General features: G+C 47.9%; 1 protein-coding gene across 2 annotated transcripts in view; it reads left to right on the forward strand.

Annotated features, from left to right (window-relative positions):
* Positions 1–16650, forward strand: part of Rptor (regulatory associated protein of MTOR, complex 1) — a 298474-nt gene that overhangs the window by 137302 nt on the left and 144522 nt on the right. For both annotated transcript variants that reach the window (NM_001134499.2, XM_039085689.2), the window contains one exon: positions 9599–9774. In NM_001134499.2, coding sequence (NP_001127971.2) covers positions 9599–9774 — 176 coding nt within the window. The remainder of the gene's footprint in view (positions 1–9598; positions 9775–16650) is intronic.

Genomic DNA, 16650 nt, shown 5'->3' on the forward strand with positions numbered 1-16650 from the left:
TGCAGACTGCAGGAGGGGGTCTGAGAGCAGCTGTGTGTATGGGATCTGTTTTCAATGAATAAAGACCTAAACTAACCCAGCCGGCTAGTTTCTTTGTAAACTTGCAGTATATTTTGATACTTTTTGTTGTGCAGTATGTGAACTGATAGAAGTTGATGAGCAATTGGTGTGCGGTAGACTCTGGGATGAAGTATTTTGCTGCTGTTCTGGTTTACAGTTGGAGGAGATGACAACATCGCTGTGCCTCCTGCCTGTCCTTGTGGTTGCCAAGATCCAATTGGGGAATAGATTGGTAGCATGTGGGGGAGGGTAGGAAAGAGAGGAAAATGATTAAATATAACAGCAGAAAGTGGCTGCTTGGACCACAAGCCCCCAAATAATAAGTGTGAACACACACATGAGTGACATAAATTTTAAGGGTTGATTATCTGCCTTCATTTTCTGGCGGTGTAGTGCTTGCCCTGGGACACTGGGGTTTGGTTGCTGTGTGCTTTTCTCACAGAGTAATACTGTAGGTAAAGGAGGCAGCAGCTTCATAACAGCCAGCACGAATTACTGCACAGATTAGAGCTTCCTCAGAGCCAGGAAATGTGTATCTGTCACTCAGGAGTCTTTCCTAGGGGTTTTTTTGTGTGGTTTTTTTTTTTTTTAATATCATATCACTTTGTAATTTGAAAATTAAAGAAAAGCTTCAAGTCTCTCTGCTTTCACAATTCTTTTAAAAATAAGTGCTTTAATTTTGACTAAAGTAGCATGTCATTTGTGATGAATAAAATAACCCTTGGCACCACCTTCCAGGCAGGGACACCTGTCACTAAGGTGCCTTTTTCCCTCCTCTGGCCTAGAGGGCTGTGGCTCCCTGTCTCTTTCCTGAAACACCTATTGTCTTTGCATGAGCTTCTTTTCTTACACAAACCGGAAGCAGAGCTGCCATTAGGGGCTTCTCCTTAAGGATTACTAGACTCAGCAGGGACCAGCAGCACATTGGAGGCAAAAGCAGGGGCATTGCAAGTTCAAGACCTGCCTGGATACATGGTGGGTTCAGAGCCAGCCTGGTGAGACCCATGTGAGTAAAAAAAAAAGGTAAATGGTCCAGCAGGTAGCTCAGTAGGTAGTGATGCTTGCCACCAAACCTGACAACTTGTGTTTGAGCTCCAAAACCCACGTGGTTGGAAGGAGTGAGTTAGGAACCAGATAGAAGTCTGATAGCAGAGAAACACATTGCTGGTAGCTGTAATTAATGTTTATTTGAATCTGATGCACACCCTGGTAGTTGATGGATCTGTGTCCCAACTTCCTCTTCCCCTGTCTCCTCTGCTCAGTTGTGGTGCTGTGTTTGATTTCTCTGTTTTGTGACCTTTCTGTATTTTTAATATAAATTTTTATTAATTCTTTGTGAATGCCATATGTCTTAGGCTTTTATTGCTATGAACAGACACCATGACTAAGGCAACTCTTGTAAGGACAACATTTAACTGGGGCTGGCTTACAGGTTCAGAGGTTTAGTAACCTTTAGTTCAGAGGTTATCAACAAGGTGGGAGCATGACTGCATCCAGGCAGGCATGGCGCAGGAGGAGCTGAGAGCTCTACATCTTCATCTGAAGCCTGTTGGTGGGAGACTGACTTCCAGGGAGCTAGGAAGAGGGTTTTATAGCTCACACCCGCAGTGACACACCCACTCCAACAAGACCATACCTTCTAATAGTGCCACAAGGTCTTCCTTGTTAGCCCTGCCCACTCCACACTGAACTGTTGCCTGGCTTTGATTTTGTGCAGATCTTGCACAACCACTGCTGCTGTGTGATCATGAGGAGTCACCCCATGGGTCCAGAAGACACCGATTTGTTCACATCCTCCTTGACCTCTGGCTAGGACAGCTTTTCTACCTCCTCTTCCTCCTCTGTGGTCCCTGAGTCTTGGGTCTGAGTGGAGGAGTGATTCAGATGTCCCACTTATGGCCATGCACCCCACTGCACACAGTGCTGTTTGCACTTTGATTTGTGCCTTTCTGTTACTGTCCACAGCACAAAGGAACTAATCCGATGAGGTCTGAGAGCTGCTCTAATTTGTGGGAGCACAGGTATGAACTTAGAAGGGTATGAACATTAGTAAGGTTATAGTAGCAGCCTTGTTGCATTAATGATATCCTTAGCAGGGCCATTCCCAGCCTCAGCAGCTGTGGTCCACACCTTCCATGTCTAAGGCTCTGAGCTTCTAGTTTATTTCCTTTCCTTCGTATCTCCCAACTCTTATTTCTGTCATCTGTGATTTTTCTTATAATTATCTCCTGCCCCAGATGTAGTCAGGTCTCTGTGCTTGGTGTATGGAGATTCCGAAACATGACAAATGTCGCTGAGCACAGAGCTGGGTGTGGCCCACCTGAGTTACATTCTTCACGTCCTGGAGACAGCCCCCTTCCCCTCTACACTAGCCTTCCTCCACTGCTGCTGAGTGCCTGCAGGCTGCTTCAGCTGCCCATAGCTGGCTGTGGCTCTTGGCACCCCTGAGTTGTAGATTCACTTCTTGTCCAAGAGTAGTCCAGGCAGGCACGGAGCAGGCCCAGGAGTTTGTATGGCAGCAGTCTTCCCTGGGCCCAGCATTTGCATTTGGAAAGCTGCTGCAGTGCAAACTCACAATTGGGTTTTAGACAGATTACAGTTTATCTTTTTCGCTAATAAGATCTCTAAGGCGAATAATTTACTCCTTGAGTATTGCCTGCGGGAGCCAGATATTTCTTCCTCTCTGCCATCCTCGTGTTGTTCTGAACTGCTGGCTGTGGCCTGCCCACCACAGCTCCAGGCACTTCGTTGTCTCCAGGAGATGGGCAGGGAGGGAGGGAGGAGTGGTGCTTTCTCCTTCTGCCTCTTGCAGTAGAAAATGAATGCAGGTTTTTCTCTGGAACTGCAGGGTAGGTTACAAAGGGAGACTGGAGTTGGGAATGGCTGTGGATCATCTCACAAGAGATTACATTGCACACACCCATCATTGTTCTTCCTCTTTAGCCCTGCTACTGGCTGTCTTTACCCTAACTTCACTCTTCCTACCTCAGTGGAGATGTTCCTGAAAATTTGGCCACATTGTAGCCAGGTCAGGAATCCAAAGGGACTCCTGCCTTCATCTGGATAAAATTCAGGGAAGGAAGTCCTGATGGGCACCTTTGGACTGTAAGCAGGACAGCCACGTTGTGAGTAGCTTCTCTGTCCATGGTCTGTGTTCTTTGCCATAGCTGTAGCTCTGGTACCACCAGCTCTCAGTGCAGCTGGGGTGAAATCCATGCAAGGGTTCTCTTTTGTTCTGATGCGTGGATAATTGAGGTGTGGGGACATTTTGTTTTGTATTGCAGAGGCTGCTGCACTAATCTTTGTCCCAGAAGAATGCCATCCTGAGCACCTTCAGGGTGGCTCCAGGGCCAGCACACCTACAGTCCTTGGTGTGTTTGGCTGGAGTTTGAGAGTGAAGAGAAGCACTGTCATGTTGGAGGAAGAGCCTTATGCAAGTTTAGCCCCAGTTGTGCTGATGTTTTCTTCTCTGCTGCTGACACTGCCAGGCTTTCCTCATACATCTGCCTGCATGCTGTGCTCCTTTCTGACATTGAGGCCTAACCCTGCAGCACTTGGTCTCTTTCTCCTGTCAGACACAGGCCAGGTTTTGCAATATCATTCGATGTAGATGACCTATCTTCTTTGCTCTCCACTTGGGCACCTTGTTTGTGAACAGAAGTATGTGTTCTCATACCTTGGTCACTGTAACTAGGAATTTTGACAAAAATAATTGATGTCACGATGGTCATGATATTCTCCAAGTATGTATTCCACAGACTGAGAGACGGTCAGGCTCCTTTGCTAAAGCCACAGCAGGGCCAGCATCGTTCTATATGTCACCGTGTTTACTGCTGGGGTGCTATAAGTCATCTGAAGGCTCTTTTTCATGTTAATCCAACTGTCCTGTTTCCCAGAGTACTGGTGTTAAGTGGTAGACACTGTGACTGAGTGCCACAGATTCATCCTCAAGTTACCTCTCAAAGGCATGTTTCTTGTTGGCTGTGTCCTCTGGGCACTTGCTGTATGACAGTCATGGACCAGCCCAGGCATCTGTGGGTCTGGTGCTGTCTGGCACTGATGCCTTGCCTGTCTCTGTCCTGCAAGCTATACTTCAGGTCCTCCATTCTTTTCCTCTGGCACCATTGCTAATCATTCGTAGACAGCAGGGAAATGAGCCAGCATCTGTTATGTGCTGTCTTAATTTTCTCCTGTAATTTACAAGTGATGTTTATTTGTGAGCTTTAACAAGATTCTGTCCATGTTTCTACGTTATCTGTCTCCTCCAGGATGGTTATTTTTTTTCCCCTCCCCCCTTCCCCCCCCCAGGATGGTTATTTTATTTTGGTCTGTTTTGATCTTAATGTTTCTCACACTGAGTGAGGAGAGATGAACTTGGCCATTGTGTGTTCAGGGTGGGAACTATTCGCTTGAGACCTGATCTGTGGAAGGTGACTGGGCTGCAGCTGCTTGGTATTCAGTTACTGCACAGAGGCAAACTGGCTCTTCGAGATTCTGAGGGTGAGGGAACCACTGGGGGCTAGGAACAGAGAGCAGTGTGCTGTCCAACATAATGCCTGGCCTGTGTGAGCGCTCAGCGAATGTGCTATCTCATAAAGACTATCACTCCCCAGGGCTGTGTGTAGCTCTGTCTAAGGTGCTGAGCAGAGCTGACAGTCCAGATCGTGCCACTCTCCCTACCTCAGTGACGATGTTCCTGAAAATTTGGACTTAGTGGTAGCAACGGAGGGGGTTTATGTACACCACAGATTCTGAGAGAGACCAGTTTGCTTACGAATCAGGTACAGAGATAAGAAAAGAAAGTATTAAAGTTGAGGGGTGGGGCATATCTTTTAGCAGAGGCCCTAGGTCTACCCTTCTGCCGTGTGTCGAGAGGGAGAAGCAGCAGTGTGAGACCTTGTTGGGCAGGGAGGACAGAGCCATCCTTTGGGCCCAGTAGACTGTAGTGCTGGAGTTTGCATGGAGATGTGTGAGCAAGAGTTCTGCATTGGTTTATGGAGTTCCAAGTCTCTTAAGAGACTCACTTGGCTCTGGAAATGTGGGAAAGTTCCTGAGTTGACTACAGCCATGGAGCGTTCGAAGCTGAGGAAGTGAAGCCAAGACATCATGAAGTTCTCTGTGATGTCGGCCCAGAAATAGCGGGGGGATGGGGGTGGGAAGAAAACTAATATTCAAAAGTTGGGTGGGAGAGAACACTTGCTGGGAATAGGGATGGTCTGCTGACGGCTTGCTCTGACAGGTCATGGAGGTGAGGGCTGAGGGGACCGTCTAGGCTCTGGGCCCTGGGATCAGCAGGGCTACTTCAGTGCCAGATTGAGAGCAGGAAATGTGGGGTGACGGTGCCCATGGAGGATGTTCAGGGAGCAGAGGAAGGCAGTGAGCTGGGGGCAGTGTAGACTGTGGAGGGGAGGCTCCTTTCTTTTTTTAACACAATTTCTTTAATCTTTATTTTGTTGGTGTACATTCGCAGCATGTGCTTAAAAGCCGATGGAATAAGCTGGCAGATGCAAGAACATAGAGACGCTGCTTACGAGGGTGGTCCTCAAGTTGGTGTGAGAGGGAACAATGACCAAAACATGGGGATGAATTATGGAAAGTGGTCACTAGAGGGGGAAAGACATCAGGTGACAGAGAAGCTACCATTGGAGGAAAGTGCAAATAGCCCAGACCCCTGTAGAAGGAACAGGTGTACACATACACACACACACACACACACACACACACACTTACACACACACTTACACACACACACACACACACACACACGGAGAGCACATTGTGCTGTAATGTCTGTTCAGCAGTGCTGCTGGGCGGGTCCATGTTCATCGTAGCAGAGAGGGGGTAAGTATTTTCCAGGCTGGCCTGTTAGGCTGTCCTTTGAGGATTGAGGGGGCACTCCCTCATGTTCAGCTGTCACGTGTCCTTCAGCACTCCCTCCCTCTCCCACTCCCTGAGTTCCTGTCACTCAGAAGGGTTCACAAAGTGTATGACCCCTTGCCAAAGAAAGATGGCCTCATGAGTTACTCTAGGATACAGTGTAAGGCACTGTGCTCAGAGCTAACTGTGGGTTGGTTCATTCAGATCATCAGAGGACACATGAAGATGCTGTGAGTTGTAAGAAAGACCATGGCAGAAAAATGATGACCACCCTAAACTTAGAGTGTGGCGTGGCCTGCATAAAGAGGTGGCAAGGAGGAGCTTGGCATGAAGCCAGGCTTTTTGGACAGCCTGAGACAGCAAGCATGCCATCGGCACTGTCCCCTGGACCTAGAACCTAGAACAAGTCCCCAGAAATGCTTCAGATCAGCATCCGTTATGTCCAAATAGCTGTGCTTTCTCGCACATGCTGTGTGAGGGCCTCCAGGAGCCCCAGCTCTAAGGGAAGACATTTGTGATTGTGAGTGTTGTGCATCACACACATGTAAGCACTGTGCCGCCGAGTGACAGGGCTGGACAGTAGCACCTGGACAGCTCCCTTCTCGGGGGATCGTGACCCTGAGCTGTCCTCTAGAAGCCTACGACGGACAGAGTGGGTGCTAAACTGCCCCTTAATGTCTTCTTATGCTGAGACATGGCTGAGAGCCTCCCACATTACCTTCTCTGTAGTTGTTGATTCAATTCAATTATGGTTGGGAGTGGAATTTTCTTATCATTTCTAAGTAATGTGTTCATGGATTGTGGAATGGTTTGAGAGCATTTAGAAGCTGAAACTGCCAGCACCTAAGTGGCTTTAAAATAATTGGGGCTAAGATCAGAATAATCGTGAGAAACTGGCTGAGCCAGGCTCTGGGCACCTGTTGAGGACATCACTGTGTTGCAGTCCACCAGAAGTTGCTTCCACTCCCTTGGCCAAGATTTCAGGGTTTCCGTACACAAACCACTCCATTAAGTTGTTACTTATAGTTGGGTGCATACAGTTATGTGACGTGTGTGTTAAAAGTCTACTTCAGCATGCTCTCCTCAGTGTGTCACATTAGACCTCTGAATACTAATGAAGCCGGGTGAGTAGCACGAACATCACCTACCCCAAGTTCTCTCATGTCCAGCTACATACGGAGTGAGGCACTGCTCACCACAGAAAAGAGGTGCCTGAAGGCACAGCTACTCAGAACGTCACCTCTTTAGACTCTTGAACTTACTGTGTCTTGCCATGTATGTGGGAAAGACCAGAGCAATGCTATTTCAGTGGCTAGTTTAAAAACAAGATACGCAGGTACTGCCCCCTCAGAGTGGCACATGACCTGGGAGCTGGTTGCAGTGAATTGCATCTAAAGATTGTTCTGGTACCTGAGCCTCCCAGTTCCTTAGGAGAAATCCCCTGGGCAGAGGGGATCTCAGGAGCCATGGTGCTTGTGGGGACGCTCCACACTATGCCTGCCTGCCTGCCCGGTAATGAGCCAAACATATGCATGCTGCCTTCTGAAGGATTATTCATTAAAGAGCCAATATCTTAGATAAAAATTAAAACTAATGTTTGGAGTAAAACTCATGTGTAAATCAATTTTTTTATTTCCTATATTAGCAAATCTGAAAGAATTGTTCATTGGTTAAATCTTTTGCCTTAAATTTCAAAAAAAAATTTTTTTTAAAGAAAAATGTCACAGAGTTTAGTTATCCCTAAGGCAGGACTATATGTACTTGATGCAGCTCTCATAGGTGGTGGGTGGGGTCACAGAACACACCTGAGGTTTACTTGCTGTCTGCTCCTAAATGCGGTTCACCTGTGCCCAAGTCCAGGCCTTCCCCTGCTCATAGAGCAGCTCCCTATAGGGGCTTTTTTAGCAAATGGAAACAGAGAAGTGAATTTAGATTATAGGGCCCTGGTCATTCACTCCAGGCTACTTCCACTGGCCTACTTCCTGTCCAAGGCTTTGAGCCAAACTTCAGGACTCTTCTCTTGCCTCTGTTGACTTCCTGGATCCTACACAGGAGCAGAGATCATTGTCCCTGCTCCCTCGCAGCCCCTTTACACCAGGCTGCCTATTGGAGAGTCCCTCTGTGCAGCTCTCCCTGCTCCCAAGTGCCTGTCCATGAGGCTGCGGTCTGACGTCTCTGCAGGCTCCAGGGCTCTCACCTGGCCTACACAAGGCCTGGAAACCAGTTTCCTGTTTACAGTTATGTCTTTGCCTATCAGTCTTATCTTACACAGCCAGAGCACAGAACATTATTTTACAGGTGATCTTGCCTTCCTTCTCTCTGCCTTAAGAAAATCTTGGTGATATCAAGCCACTGAACTCTGAACCGTACATTGAAATAGCTCCCATGTGACCAGGGTATATGTAGCTCAGCCAGAGAGTGTTTACCCAGAATGTGTAATAGCCTGGGTTTGATTCCAACTAAAGCAAAATAGTGAGTATTTAACATGGACTAGTTTATGTTTTATAGAGCTTATCACTTATGTGATGCTCTTATTAAATGGCTTATGTCGTTTATAGTTGTGTATACCAGAGTCTGAAGTTTGACTTTGGGCTTAATATTTCTATAGTAGAAGGGGTTATTGGTAAAATATGCCTTCAATGCCCACCGTTTGAGGACTTGAAGGTGACATAAAAAGTGCAGAGTATGCTACTTCCAACCTTGGTGTCACAGGTGCCTGGCTAGACTCAAGGCTGTCTAGAGCAGTGCTTCTCAACCTGCATGTCCTTAGGTGTGTACATTCAGATTCATAAGAGAAGCAAAATAACAGTTATGAAGGTAACAACAAAATTTTATGGTTGGAGATCATAACAACATGAGGAAGTGTATAAAAGGGTCGCAGCCTTAGGAAGGTTGAGAACCACTGGTCCAGAAGAAATAGTGGACCAAGAAAAGTTCTAAAACCAGTCAGAGCAGGTGGGCAGCTGCATCATGTGTAGTCCAGCCTGGCCTTGAACCCCTAGCAGTCTTCCTTGCTCAGACTCCTGAGTGCTCAACTCCAGTCACAGCCTTCAAAGCTTTCTAATGCTTTCTAATGCTGGAGATGTTTTAAAGTGGAGATAAAACTGACAAGAATGGTGGAGGGAGTGGACGACAGCGTGAGGGAGCCTTGAGAGTGGCCTCAGCCTCACCAGACATGTACTTTCCTTACCTTAAAGTGACAATGCCTAAATCAGTCAAAACCCCCTTATCTCCTTCATGAAGTAAGTATACATTCTTTGTACATTTAGAGAAATCAGGTATACATGGAAAACCATCATCTAATGTACCTTACTGTGTACATGGTCTGCATCCTTCCTTTTGTCTCAGTGATGATGGCAGGCACACTCTTATTCTGCTTGAATCTGATGTCTTTTTAGTACTGATGTTATGTGTATCTGGTCATCTTCCCATGCCTTTAAACCCTCCAAAGTAATGTCCTAATAGATTAGGGACTGAATGTTTAAACAAGTTAGCATGGACGGGTGCGGTGAGAACTGGCACCACCTTGGGTGTTGGGGGCTACAGGGAAAGGTTTGTCAGGGCAGAGTCAGTACTACTGGTGCCGTTTTGTTCTTTTTGATGTCCAGTGTGCCCTTCGGGAGTGTCTGCTAAGCCACCGTCTTTCTGTGTCCTTCTGTAGGTAGCTGCAATTAACCCAAACCATCCACTTGCCCAGATGCCCTTGCCTCCCTCAATGAAAAACTGCATCCAGCTGGCAGCCTGTGAGGCCCACGAGCTCCTGCCGATGATCCCTGACCTCCCAGCCGACCTGTTCACATCCTGCCTCACCACTCCCATCAAGATTGCTTTGCGCTGGTAAGTGTCCGATAGTCCAGGTCTCCTTCTTCCCAGGGACCCAGGGCATTATTCTGATCCCAACAGTGACCCTGGGTTCTGATGTCACAGGACCTAGGTATTTGTGTGCATTATGGGGGTGGGTGGTGCGCTTTCTCTGGATCTGGTCAGGTGCAGTTTATTGCTGTGGTGTCCAAGATCTCCTTGTGCACATATTTGTTCTCTAAGGAGGAGTAGCCAGGGGAAGTGCTAAGAACAGACTCAGCAGCAAGTACCTCTCAGTGGGGAAGAGACAGGCAACTGTGAAAGAAGTCACTACAGTTCAGTCTCTGAGTGCATTCTTAGCAGTGAAAGGAGACCGACTCCTTCACCACCACAGTTCTGAGTCCTGGGCAGTACTCCAAGGACATGTATGAGGTGGACCAGACCCAGCCTGCCTTTGATAGTTCCACGGCTGCTGGCATCCTCAACAAGGGCTACGTGCTCAGCTAGCCACATTGCACGCTAGTCTTTAGTACCCACTTTCCCTCATGCTGCTGAAGAGCCTGTATTCATCAGCAGCTTCACGACCATCTGGAGGGTTCGGGTGAGAGCCATGCAGCTGTGCTGACACTCTGCACCCTCTGAGGGATGCCTGCCTGGGTCTTTATCATGTCAGCTTGGTAGCACTGCCTCAGTTTTCAGGTCCTTCCCCAAACTCAGAGAAACTATAGAAAGGTGTAGACCTAGGACTGTGATAGCAGTGTGGTCAGCCCTGGGAAGAAAGACCCTTCTGGGTGACTGCAGCCTGATGTAGGTGGCTTAAAGTTACAGGAGGAAAGTGGCCTCATTGTTTTGTCTTTGCAGCAAAGAACAGGCTTGTCTTCTCACTCTGGTGCAGAGCTTACCCAGGGTTTGAAATAGTCTCTGGGCAGAACATACCCAGAACACCTTTTATTGGAGGGTTGGGGGCTGCCTTACCTGGAAGAGGTCCACTAAGTATGTGGCTAGACCTAGGCCTGGGTGTTTTCTTTTGTGCCCAGTGGCATAGCCTTGCATGATTGAACTAGATTCCTAAAGAGCATGCCTTTCCTCAAAGTGTTGAGAGAGGCAGAATGAACAAATGTAGGTGAAGCTTACATAAGGGAGGAAATGCGTGAGGTTGCAGGTAGCTAGCTAGAAGCAGCATAAGAGGACCAGTGGGGCCTGAGGAGAAAGGATCTGGTTCTGTCCAGTTTGAAATGAAAGGTCATAGGAAGACTGTTGAGGGCAGATAGATGAGGCACACTGGGAACACAGGGGCAGTGTTTCTGGAGAGGCAGAAAAAGACAGGTAATGCTGGGGGACAGGAAGGAACAAGGCGTCAGTGTCAGGGCCCACAAAAATTCTTAACAGCGCCTGGACCAGACCGAGCATATCCCTGGAAGAATATAATTCACTCGAAGCCACACTGCTCATGTGTCGTCCATCCTCTGTCTCCTTTCCTCCTTCTTGTGGAGGCCTTTGGGTTTGTCGGTGCACAAGAGCATTGCTATTTGTCTATGGAACTTGGTGTCTGATCACTGGAAGCTTTAGGAGTGAGTCCACAGACTGTTGTGGGTCTAGCAGTCCCTCCCATATATACTCAGTCTACTTCCTGGAAGCAAAGCATGCTACTCCAGCTGGTCCTGAGTGAGGCTGAGCTGAGCATTATGGGCAGACGTGCAGAGAGACGTGCTGCCTCAGACACCTCGTCTTCCAGCAGAGGAGAGGCCATGTGGCCTTCTGAAATAGGCACTTTATGCAAGATAGAGAAAATATGTACACTTGAAGGTAATTGATGACCGAGCACTGAATGGATTCATGGTACCAGAAGGGCAGATGTATTCCTCTAGACCATGACTAACCAAGTGTTCCTCATAGCAGCTGGCAGTGGAAGTAGAGTGTTCCCATGGTAGGGATTAAGAGGAACAGAGAGTACCTAGACAGGGGTACACTGCCAGAGCACCCTTTACCAGGCTGCAGAGCTTCAGGGGAGGCAGTCACAGTCATTGGTTGGGCATTGTTTAGGCTGCAGGGTCAATGAGTGACTTCGTCACCCAGGACTGAGGGATAGCTCACAGGATGTATGTGGGAAATTTGTGGAGAATTGTATTTAAGAACATGACCCAAGTAATGACAAGTAAGGCCATTAGTCCTCGGTAGGGTGTAATCATATCTGGTAGAACAAGCACGAGGCTATGAAGTGGCTGTGTTTCAGAGCTGCCAGGGCACTGTGGACCCCACAGAGCTGGCTGCATGGCCACTTCCACTTCTGCCTCAGGACTCCCCAGCTTTCCTGGGGGCTTTCTGGGTCCAGGAATGGGTAAGGACACCAGCCCTGTTGTTAGACCGTGTGTCCTGCTGCAGTCAGTTCTCTCGGCAGGTGATTGGATGTGCAAGGAGGGTGAGCAGACATACACAAGTACCTCAGAGCCCGACACCATGCCTGGGCTCACCCATGCCTTCCTGACACATGGCAGTCAGCGCTCAGTGCGGCTGGTCCTACACTGCCCTCCTTCACAAATGGGCAAGGGTTGTACCTGCAGGACTGGCAGCCCTAAGGGCTCAACCCTGCCCCCAGCCAGAGAATGGGCAGAGAATGGACTTTCTCCACTCAGAGGCATGTCACTGCATAGGTGCCTGACATCTTTGGACTGAGGGCATAATTAAATGAGGTGAGCATTACGCTTTAGTAGGAAGTACAGTAAAACGAAGTTAGCATAGCTATCATCACATGTCCTTTGAAGCCCTGTGCTGCAGCTGGGGAGAATGGTCCTCACAGCCCGCACCTGAGCACTGGCAGCTCAGCTGAGTATATCTTTAATCTCAGTGAGGTACTGCAGTGAGTCTAGTACTTTAGAATTAAGGGGCTTTTTTCACTGTAAAGTCAGTTTTGTATTTTCTAATAAAAGTTGAATATATCTTTTCAGAGAATTAGTGAAAAGTCCAAAATGGGAGGGAGTAACCAACATTTTTATCTTCAGAGGATAGCAAGTGTCAACTTTTTGACTTATTGACTCTCAGCCTTTTGTCTCTGTACTAAAAAACTTCTCATCACCTCCCATCATACTCTCCATGTTTAACAAGCTCGCCCGTGCCTTTAGGGCTCAGCGTTGTGATGGTGACAGTCGGCCAGTTCAGAGTTGCTCTTACAGTCTCAGAAGGCCGGTTCCTGAGCAAGGCCAGCTCTTTGGTTAGAAGCCCCAGCTCTGTTGATGCAGGGCAAAGGAGCTGGGACCAGATGTGACAGGCAGGTGTGGCTGGGCTTCACCAGTGTTATCTATAAGCGCTGGGCTGGGTCTGATCTGTAAGCTGGAGTTTGCCAATTTCTGCTGCAGAAACTTGAAACCAGGATTAGGCTGTAAAATGACAGCCACGTTGAGGACAGAGAACGACCTAGGAAGAAAGCTCAGGACTTTTCGCTCCCTCCTTTCCATGATAATATTGAAAGCTCCTGCCCTCATTATGTATGGGAGGTCACTAAAGAATGCCCCTGTGCTTGGTGAGCAGTGCAGATGCAGCTGAGCCTTTATCCAAGTCTGCTGTGTCTGTTGGCAGGGGTAGTGATGATTCCTACGTGATGAAGAAGCACTTTATCAGAAGACATTGTTCTGATTTTATTTTTTCATTTTTGCCTCAGGAAATTTGCCTCTTTCTTATTTTCAGGACTGATTTCAGTAATTCTGAAGTTAACAATTGTAATATTCTCTGTAAGTAATTGCCTTGCCTCCCATATGAATCAGTATAGTGTAAGCATCTAAAATATATATTGTTTTCCTTTAGCTGTTTCTATTTCTTTGATTGAGTGGCATAATACCATTTTAAATTTATTACGGGCATACGTGTGTGCTGCTGGAAGTTCTGACTCAGAGGTATTCCGTTTGCTTTGAGACCAGCTGTGAAGAGATTGATGGCTGTTGCACCACGCGGCATACAGTTCCACTGTCTATTAATGAAAATAACAACATTAGTTTGGGTTGGAGTGAGGTCAAGAATTCCTCCCTCCCAGTTAAGCCACTGAGTCTCTGGGAGATCGAGTGCTAACTGTGCGGTGTTGAAGATGTTTGCGGCAGCGACTGTTCTGCCCCGTCGGTCCTCGCAGGACGGCCTGGCAGGCATCCTGTGTAAGGAGGGTATGGGGCTTTTTGCCATCGTACCTCATTTCAGATACTATGGTGTCACTTACTTCATGTTTTCTCTGGAAGACTACTAAGCATAGAGTCAGTAGGAGTTGCTTCTGTATAGTTTTGTAGTATTGAACCCTCTGTCCTTCGAGGAGTCTTTGAGCTCAGCAGCTTTGCTAGAGGATAGACCTCCTGTCCTCCTTTCAGTGCTAAGCTCTTGTTTAGGTTCTGTGGTGTCTAATTAAGAATGACCACTATAGGTTCATATGCTTAAATACTTCATCTACAATTGGTGGAACTTTTGGGGAAGGACTAGGAGGTGTGGCCTTGTTGGAGGAGGTGTGTCACTGTGGGTGGGCTCTGAGGTTTCAGAAGCTCAGGCCATTCCCAGTTAGCTCACTTTGCTATGCACTTGTGGATCAAGATGTGAGCTCTTGGCTACGGCTCCAGGGCCAGCCTGCCTACTTTCACCATGCTCTTTACCATGCTGGTCATGGATTGAGGAAACCTGAACCCCAAATTAAACATTTTCTTTGATAAGCTGCCTTTGATAAGGCCTTTTGTTCACAGCAATTAAGAATTAACTAAGACAGGGTTGGAGATTTAGCTCAGTGGTAGAGCGCTTGCCTAGCAAGCGGAAGGCTCTGGGTTCGGTCCCCAGCTCCGAAAAAAGGAAAAAAAAAAAAAGAATTAACCAAGACAAAGTGCATCTTTGTATGTGTGTATGTATATGTAGGCATTCATGTGTGTGCATATGGATGTGTGTATGCCAGAAGAGGTGGTGAGATCCTCTTGGAGCTGGAGCTTCAGGAGATTGTGAGCCACCTAACATGGGTGCTGGGATTGAACCTGGGTCCTCTAGGAAAGCAGTGGGTGCTCTCTACAACTGAGCCATCTCTCCTGCCCACTTGTTTAGATCGGTTCATCTGTCTGTCTGTCTGTCTGTTTTACGAGACAGGGCTTCTCTGTATAGCCCTGGCTATCTTGAACTCCAGGACCAGGGTGGCCTCCAACTCACAGAGATCAGCCTGCCTCTGTTTCCCCAGCGCTGAGAGTAAAGGCATTGGCCACCATTGTCCTGTTTTTGTTAAGATTCTGTGAGAAGGGGACGGGGAGAGGGCATGGGGAGGGGAGAGGGAGAGGAATGAGAAGAAATCTTTGCATCCAGAGGCTGAGACAGAAGAATTGCTGAGTTCGAGGCCAGCTTAGTTTATGTAGTGAGACCCTGTTTCAAAAAAGAAAAATCAAAAACAAGATCCAGAAGCACAAACGAAAGCTGTGGTCTGGCTTACCTTCCTTGCAGGGTTGCACTGGTGCCTTTTGACCTTGGTCCTGAAGAGTCTGACCTACAGTCTTCCTATCTTCTGGTTCCAGACAGGTCCCAACTGGTTTTTGAGTGGCCCCTGAACCCCCAAACTATAAGATTTTCCGTGTGCCTACTCAGAGGATGTTTCTCCCAAGCTCAGCTTTACCCTTTGTGTCCCAGCCTCCATTTTCATTCAGTTAAGATGATAATCACACCACTCTCAGAGAACAAAGTGCTGTGGAAAGTCTGAGTTTAGTCCTAAGAAAAGAATTTGAACGTTTGAGTGTGGCCTTGGCTGCTGACTCCCTCAGTGAGTCTGAACTCCAAGTGTATGAGTCTAGAGGGAACCACGATACAAGCTGGAGACAGAGACTCGTGGATAGAGGCATGGGCAGTGGCGGCAGGCTTTAGAGCACAGGCAGGAGTGAGTGTGCTGAGGGGCTTTCCCCCCCCCCCCGGGGCTGGGGATCGAACCCAGTAGAAAATGTCTGTAGTTTTGTTTTTTTTTTAAAGATTTATTCATTTTTATATATGAGTACACTGCAGCTGTCTTCAGACACACCAGAAGAGGGCATCAGATCCCATTACAGATGGTTGTGAGCCACCAGGTGGTTGCTGGGATTTGAACTCAGGACCTCTGGAAGAGCAGTCGATGCTCTTAACCGCTGAGCCATCTCTCCTGAGGGGCTTTTGACTGACTGCAGCCATTCCCTCCTCTCCCTGGTTGATCCAGCTGCGTTTCTGCATGGCTCAGAATGAGGATGATTGATAGGGAAAGCAGCACTATGGGTGAAGTTACTCAGGAAACAGTGGGACGATGGATTGCCAGTGTGGAGAAAAGGAAGAGTCAAGAAGACAGAGGTGGGTGTGTAGACCTTTCCCAAGGAAAGCAGGTGTCTGTCACCGTGTTAGAAAGTCCAGCTCTGGGGCATGAAGATGAGTATACAGAAGGAGGCAGGAAGGACCCCACTCCGCCCCAAAAGAGGAATAGAACCTAGGAGTGCAGTCAGGTGATGGCAGAGTGAGCTGCAACAAGAGTGGGTGGCAAGAGGTGCAGCACTCATGAGCCACAAGACAGAAGCACAAAGGCTGAGAAGACAGCGGCCGAAGCCAGGGTCCATGTAGAACCCAGGGTGGCACTGAGGGGGAAAACAAAGTGCTTTACTGTGGAAAAGGAGCAGGAAGGCAGGAGAGGACAGAGGCCTTGACAGTATGAGCTGACACAACAGCAGGCTGAGAGGTGACACCTACAGTCAGACAGACAGGAGGAGCAAAGTCAGGAACTGGGCAGATGCTCCTGATAGACAGTTCAGCAAACGGGCAGTTTAATAACAGGTTAATTACCAGGGTCCATAGCCGCATACACGGCCTTCCATGCAACAAAGAATGCACAGTATTCTTGAGCATGTATGGGCCATTTATTGTATAAACTGTGTCTGTACTGCAAGGGAGTCATCTGTAAGCCCA

This window comes from Rattus norvegicus, chromosome 10 (genome assembly GCF_036323735.1).
Source record: "Rattus norvegicus strain BN/NHsdMcwi chromosome 10, GRCr8, whole genome shotgun sequence".
NCBI lineage: Eukaryota > Metazoa > Chordata > Mammalia > Rodentia > Muridae > Rattus > Rattus norvegicus.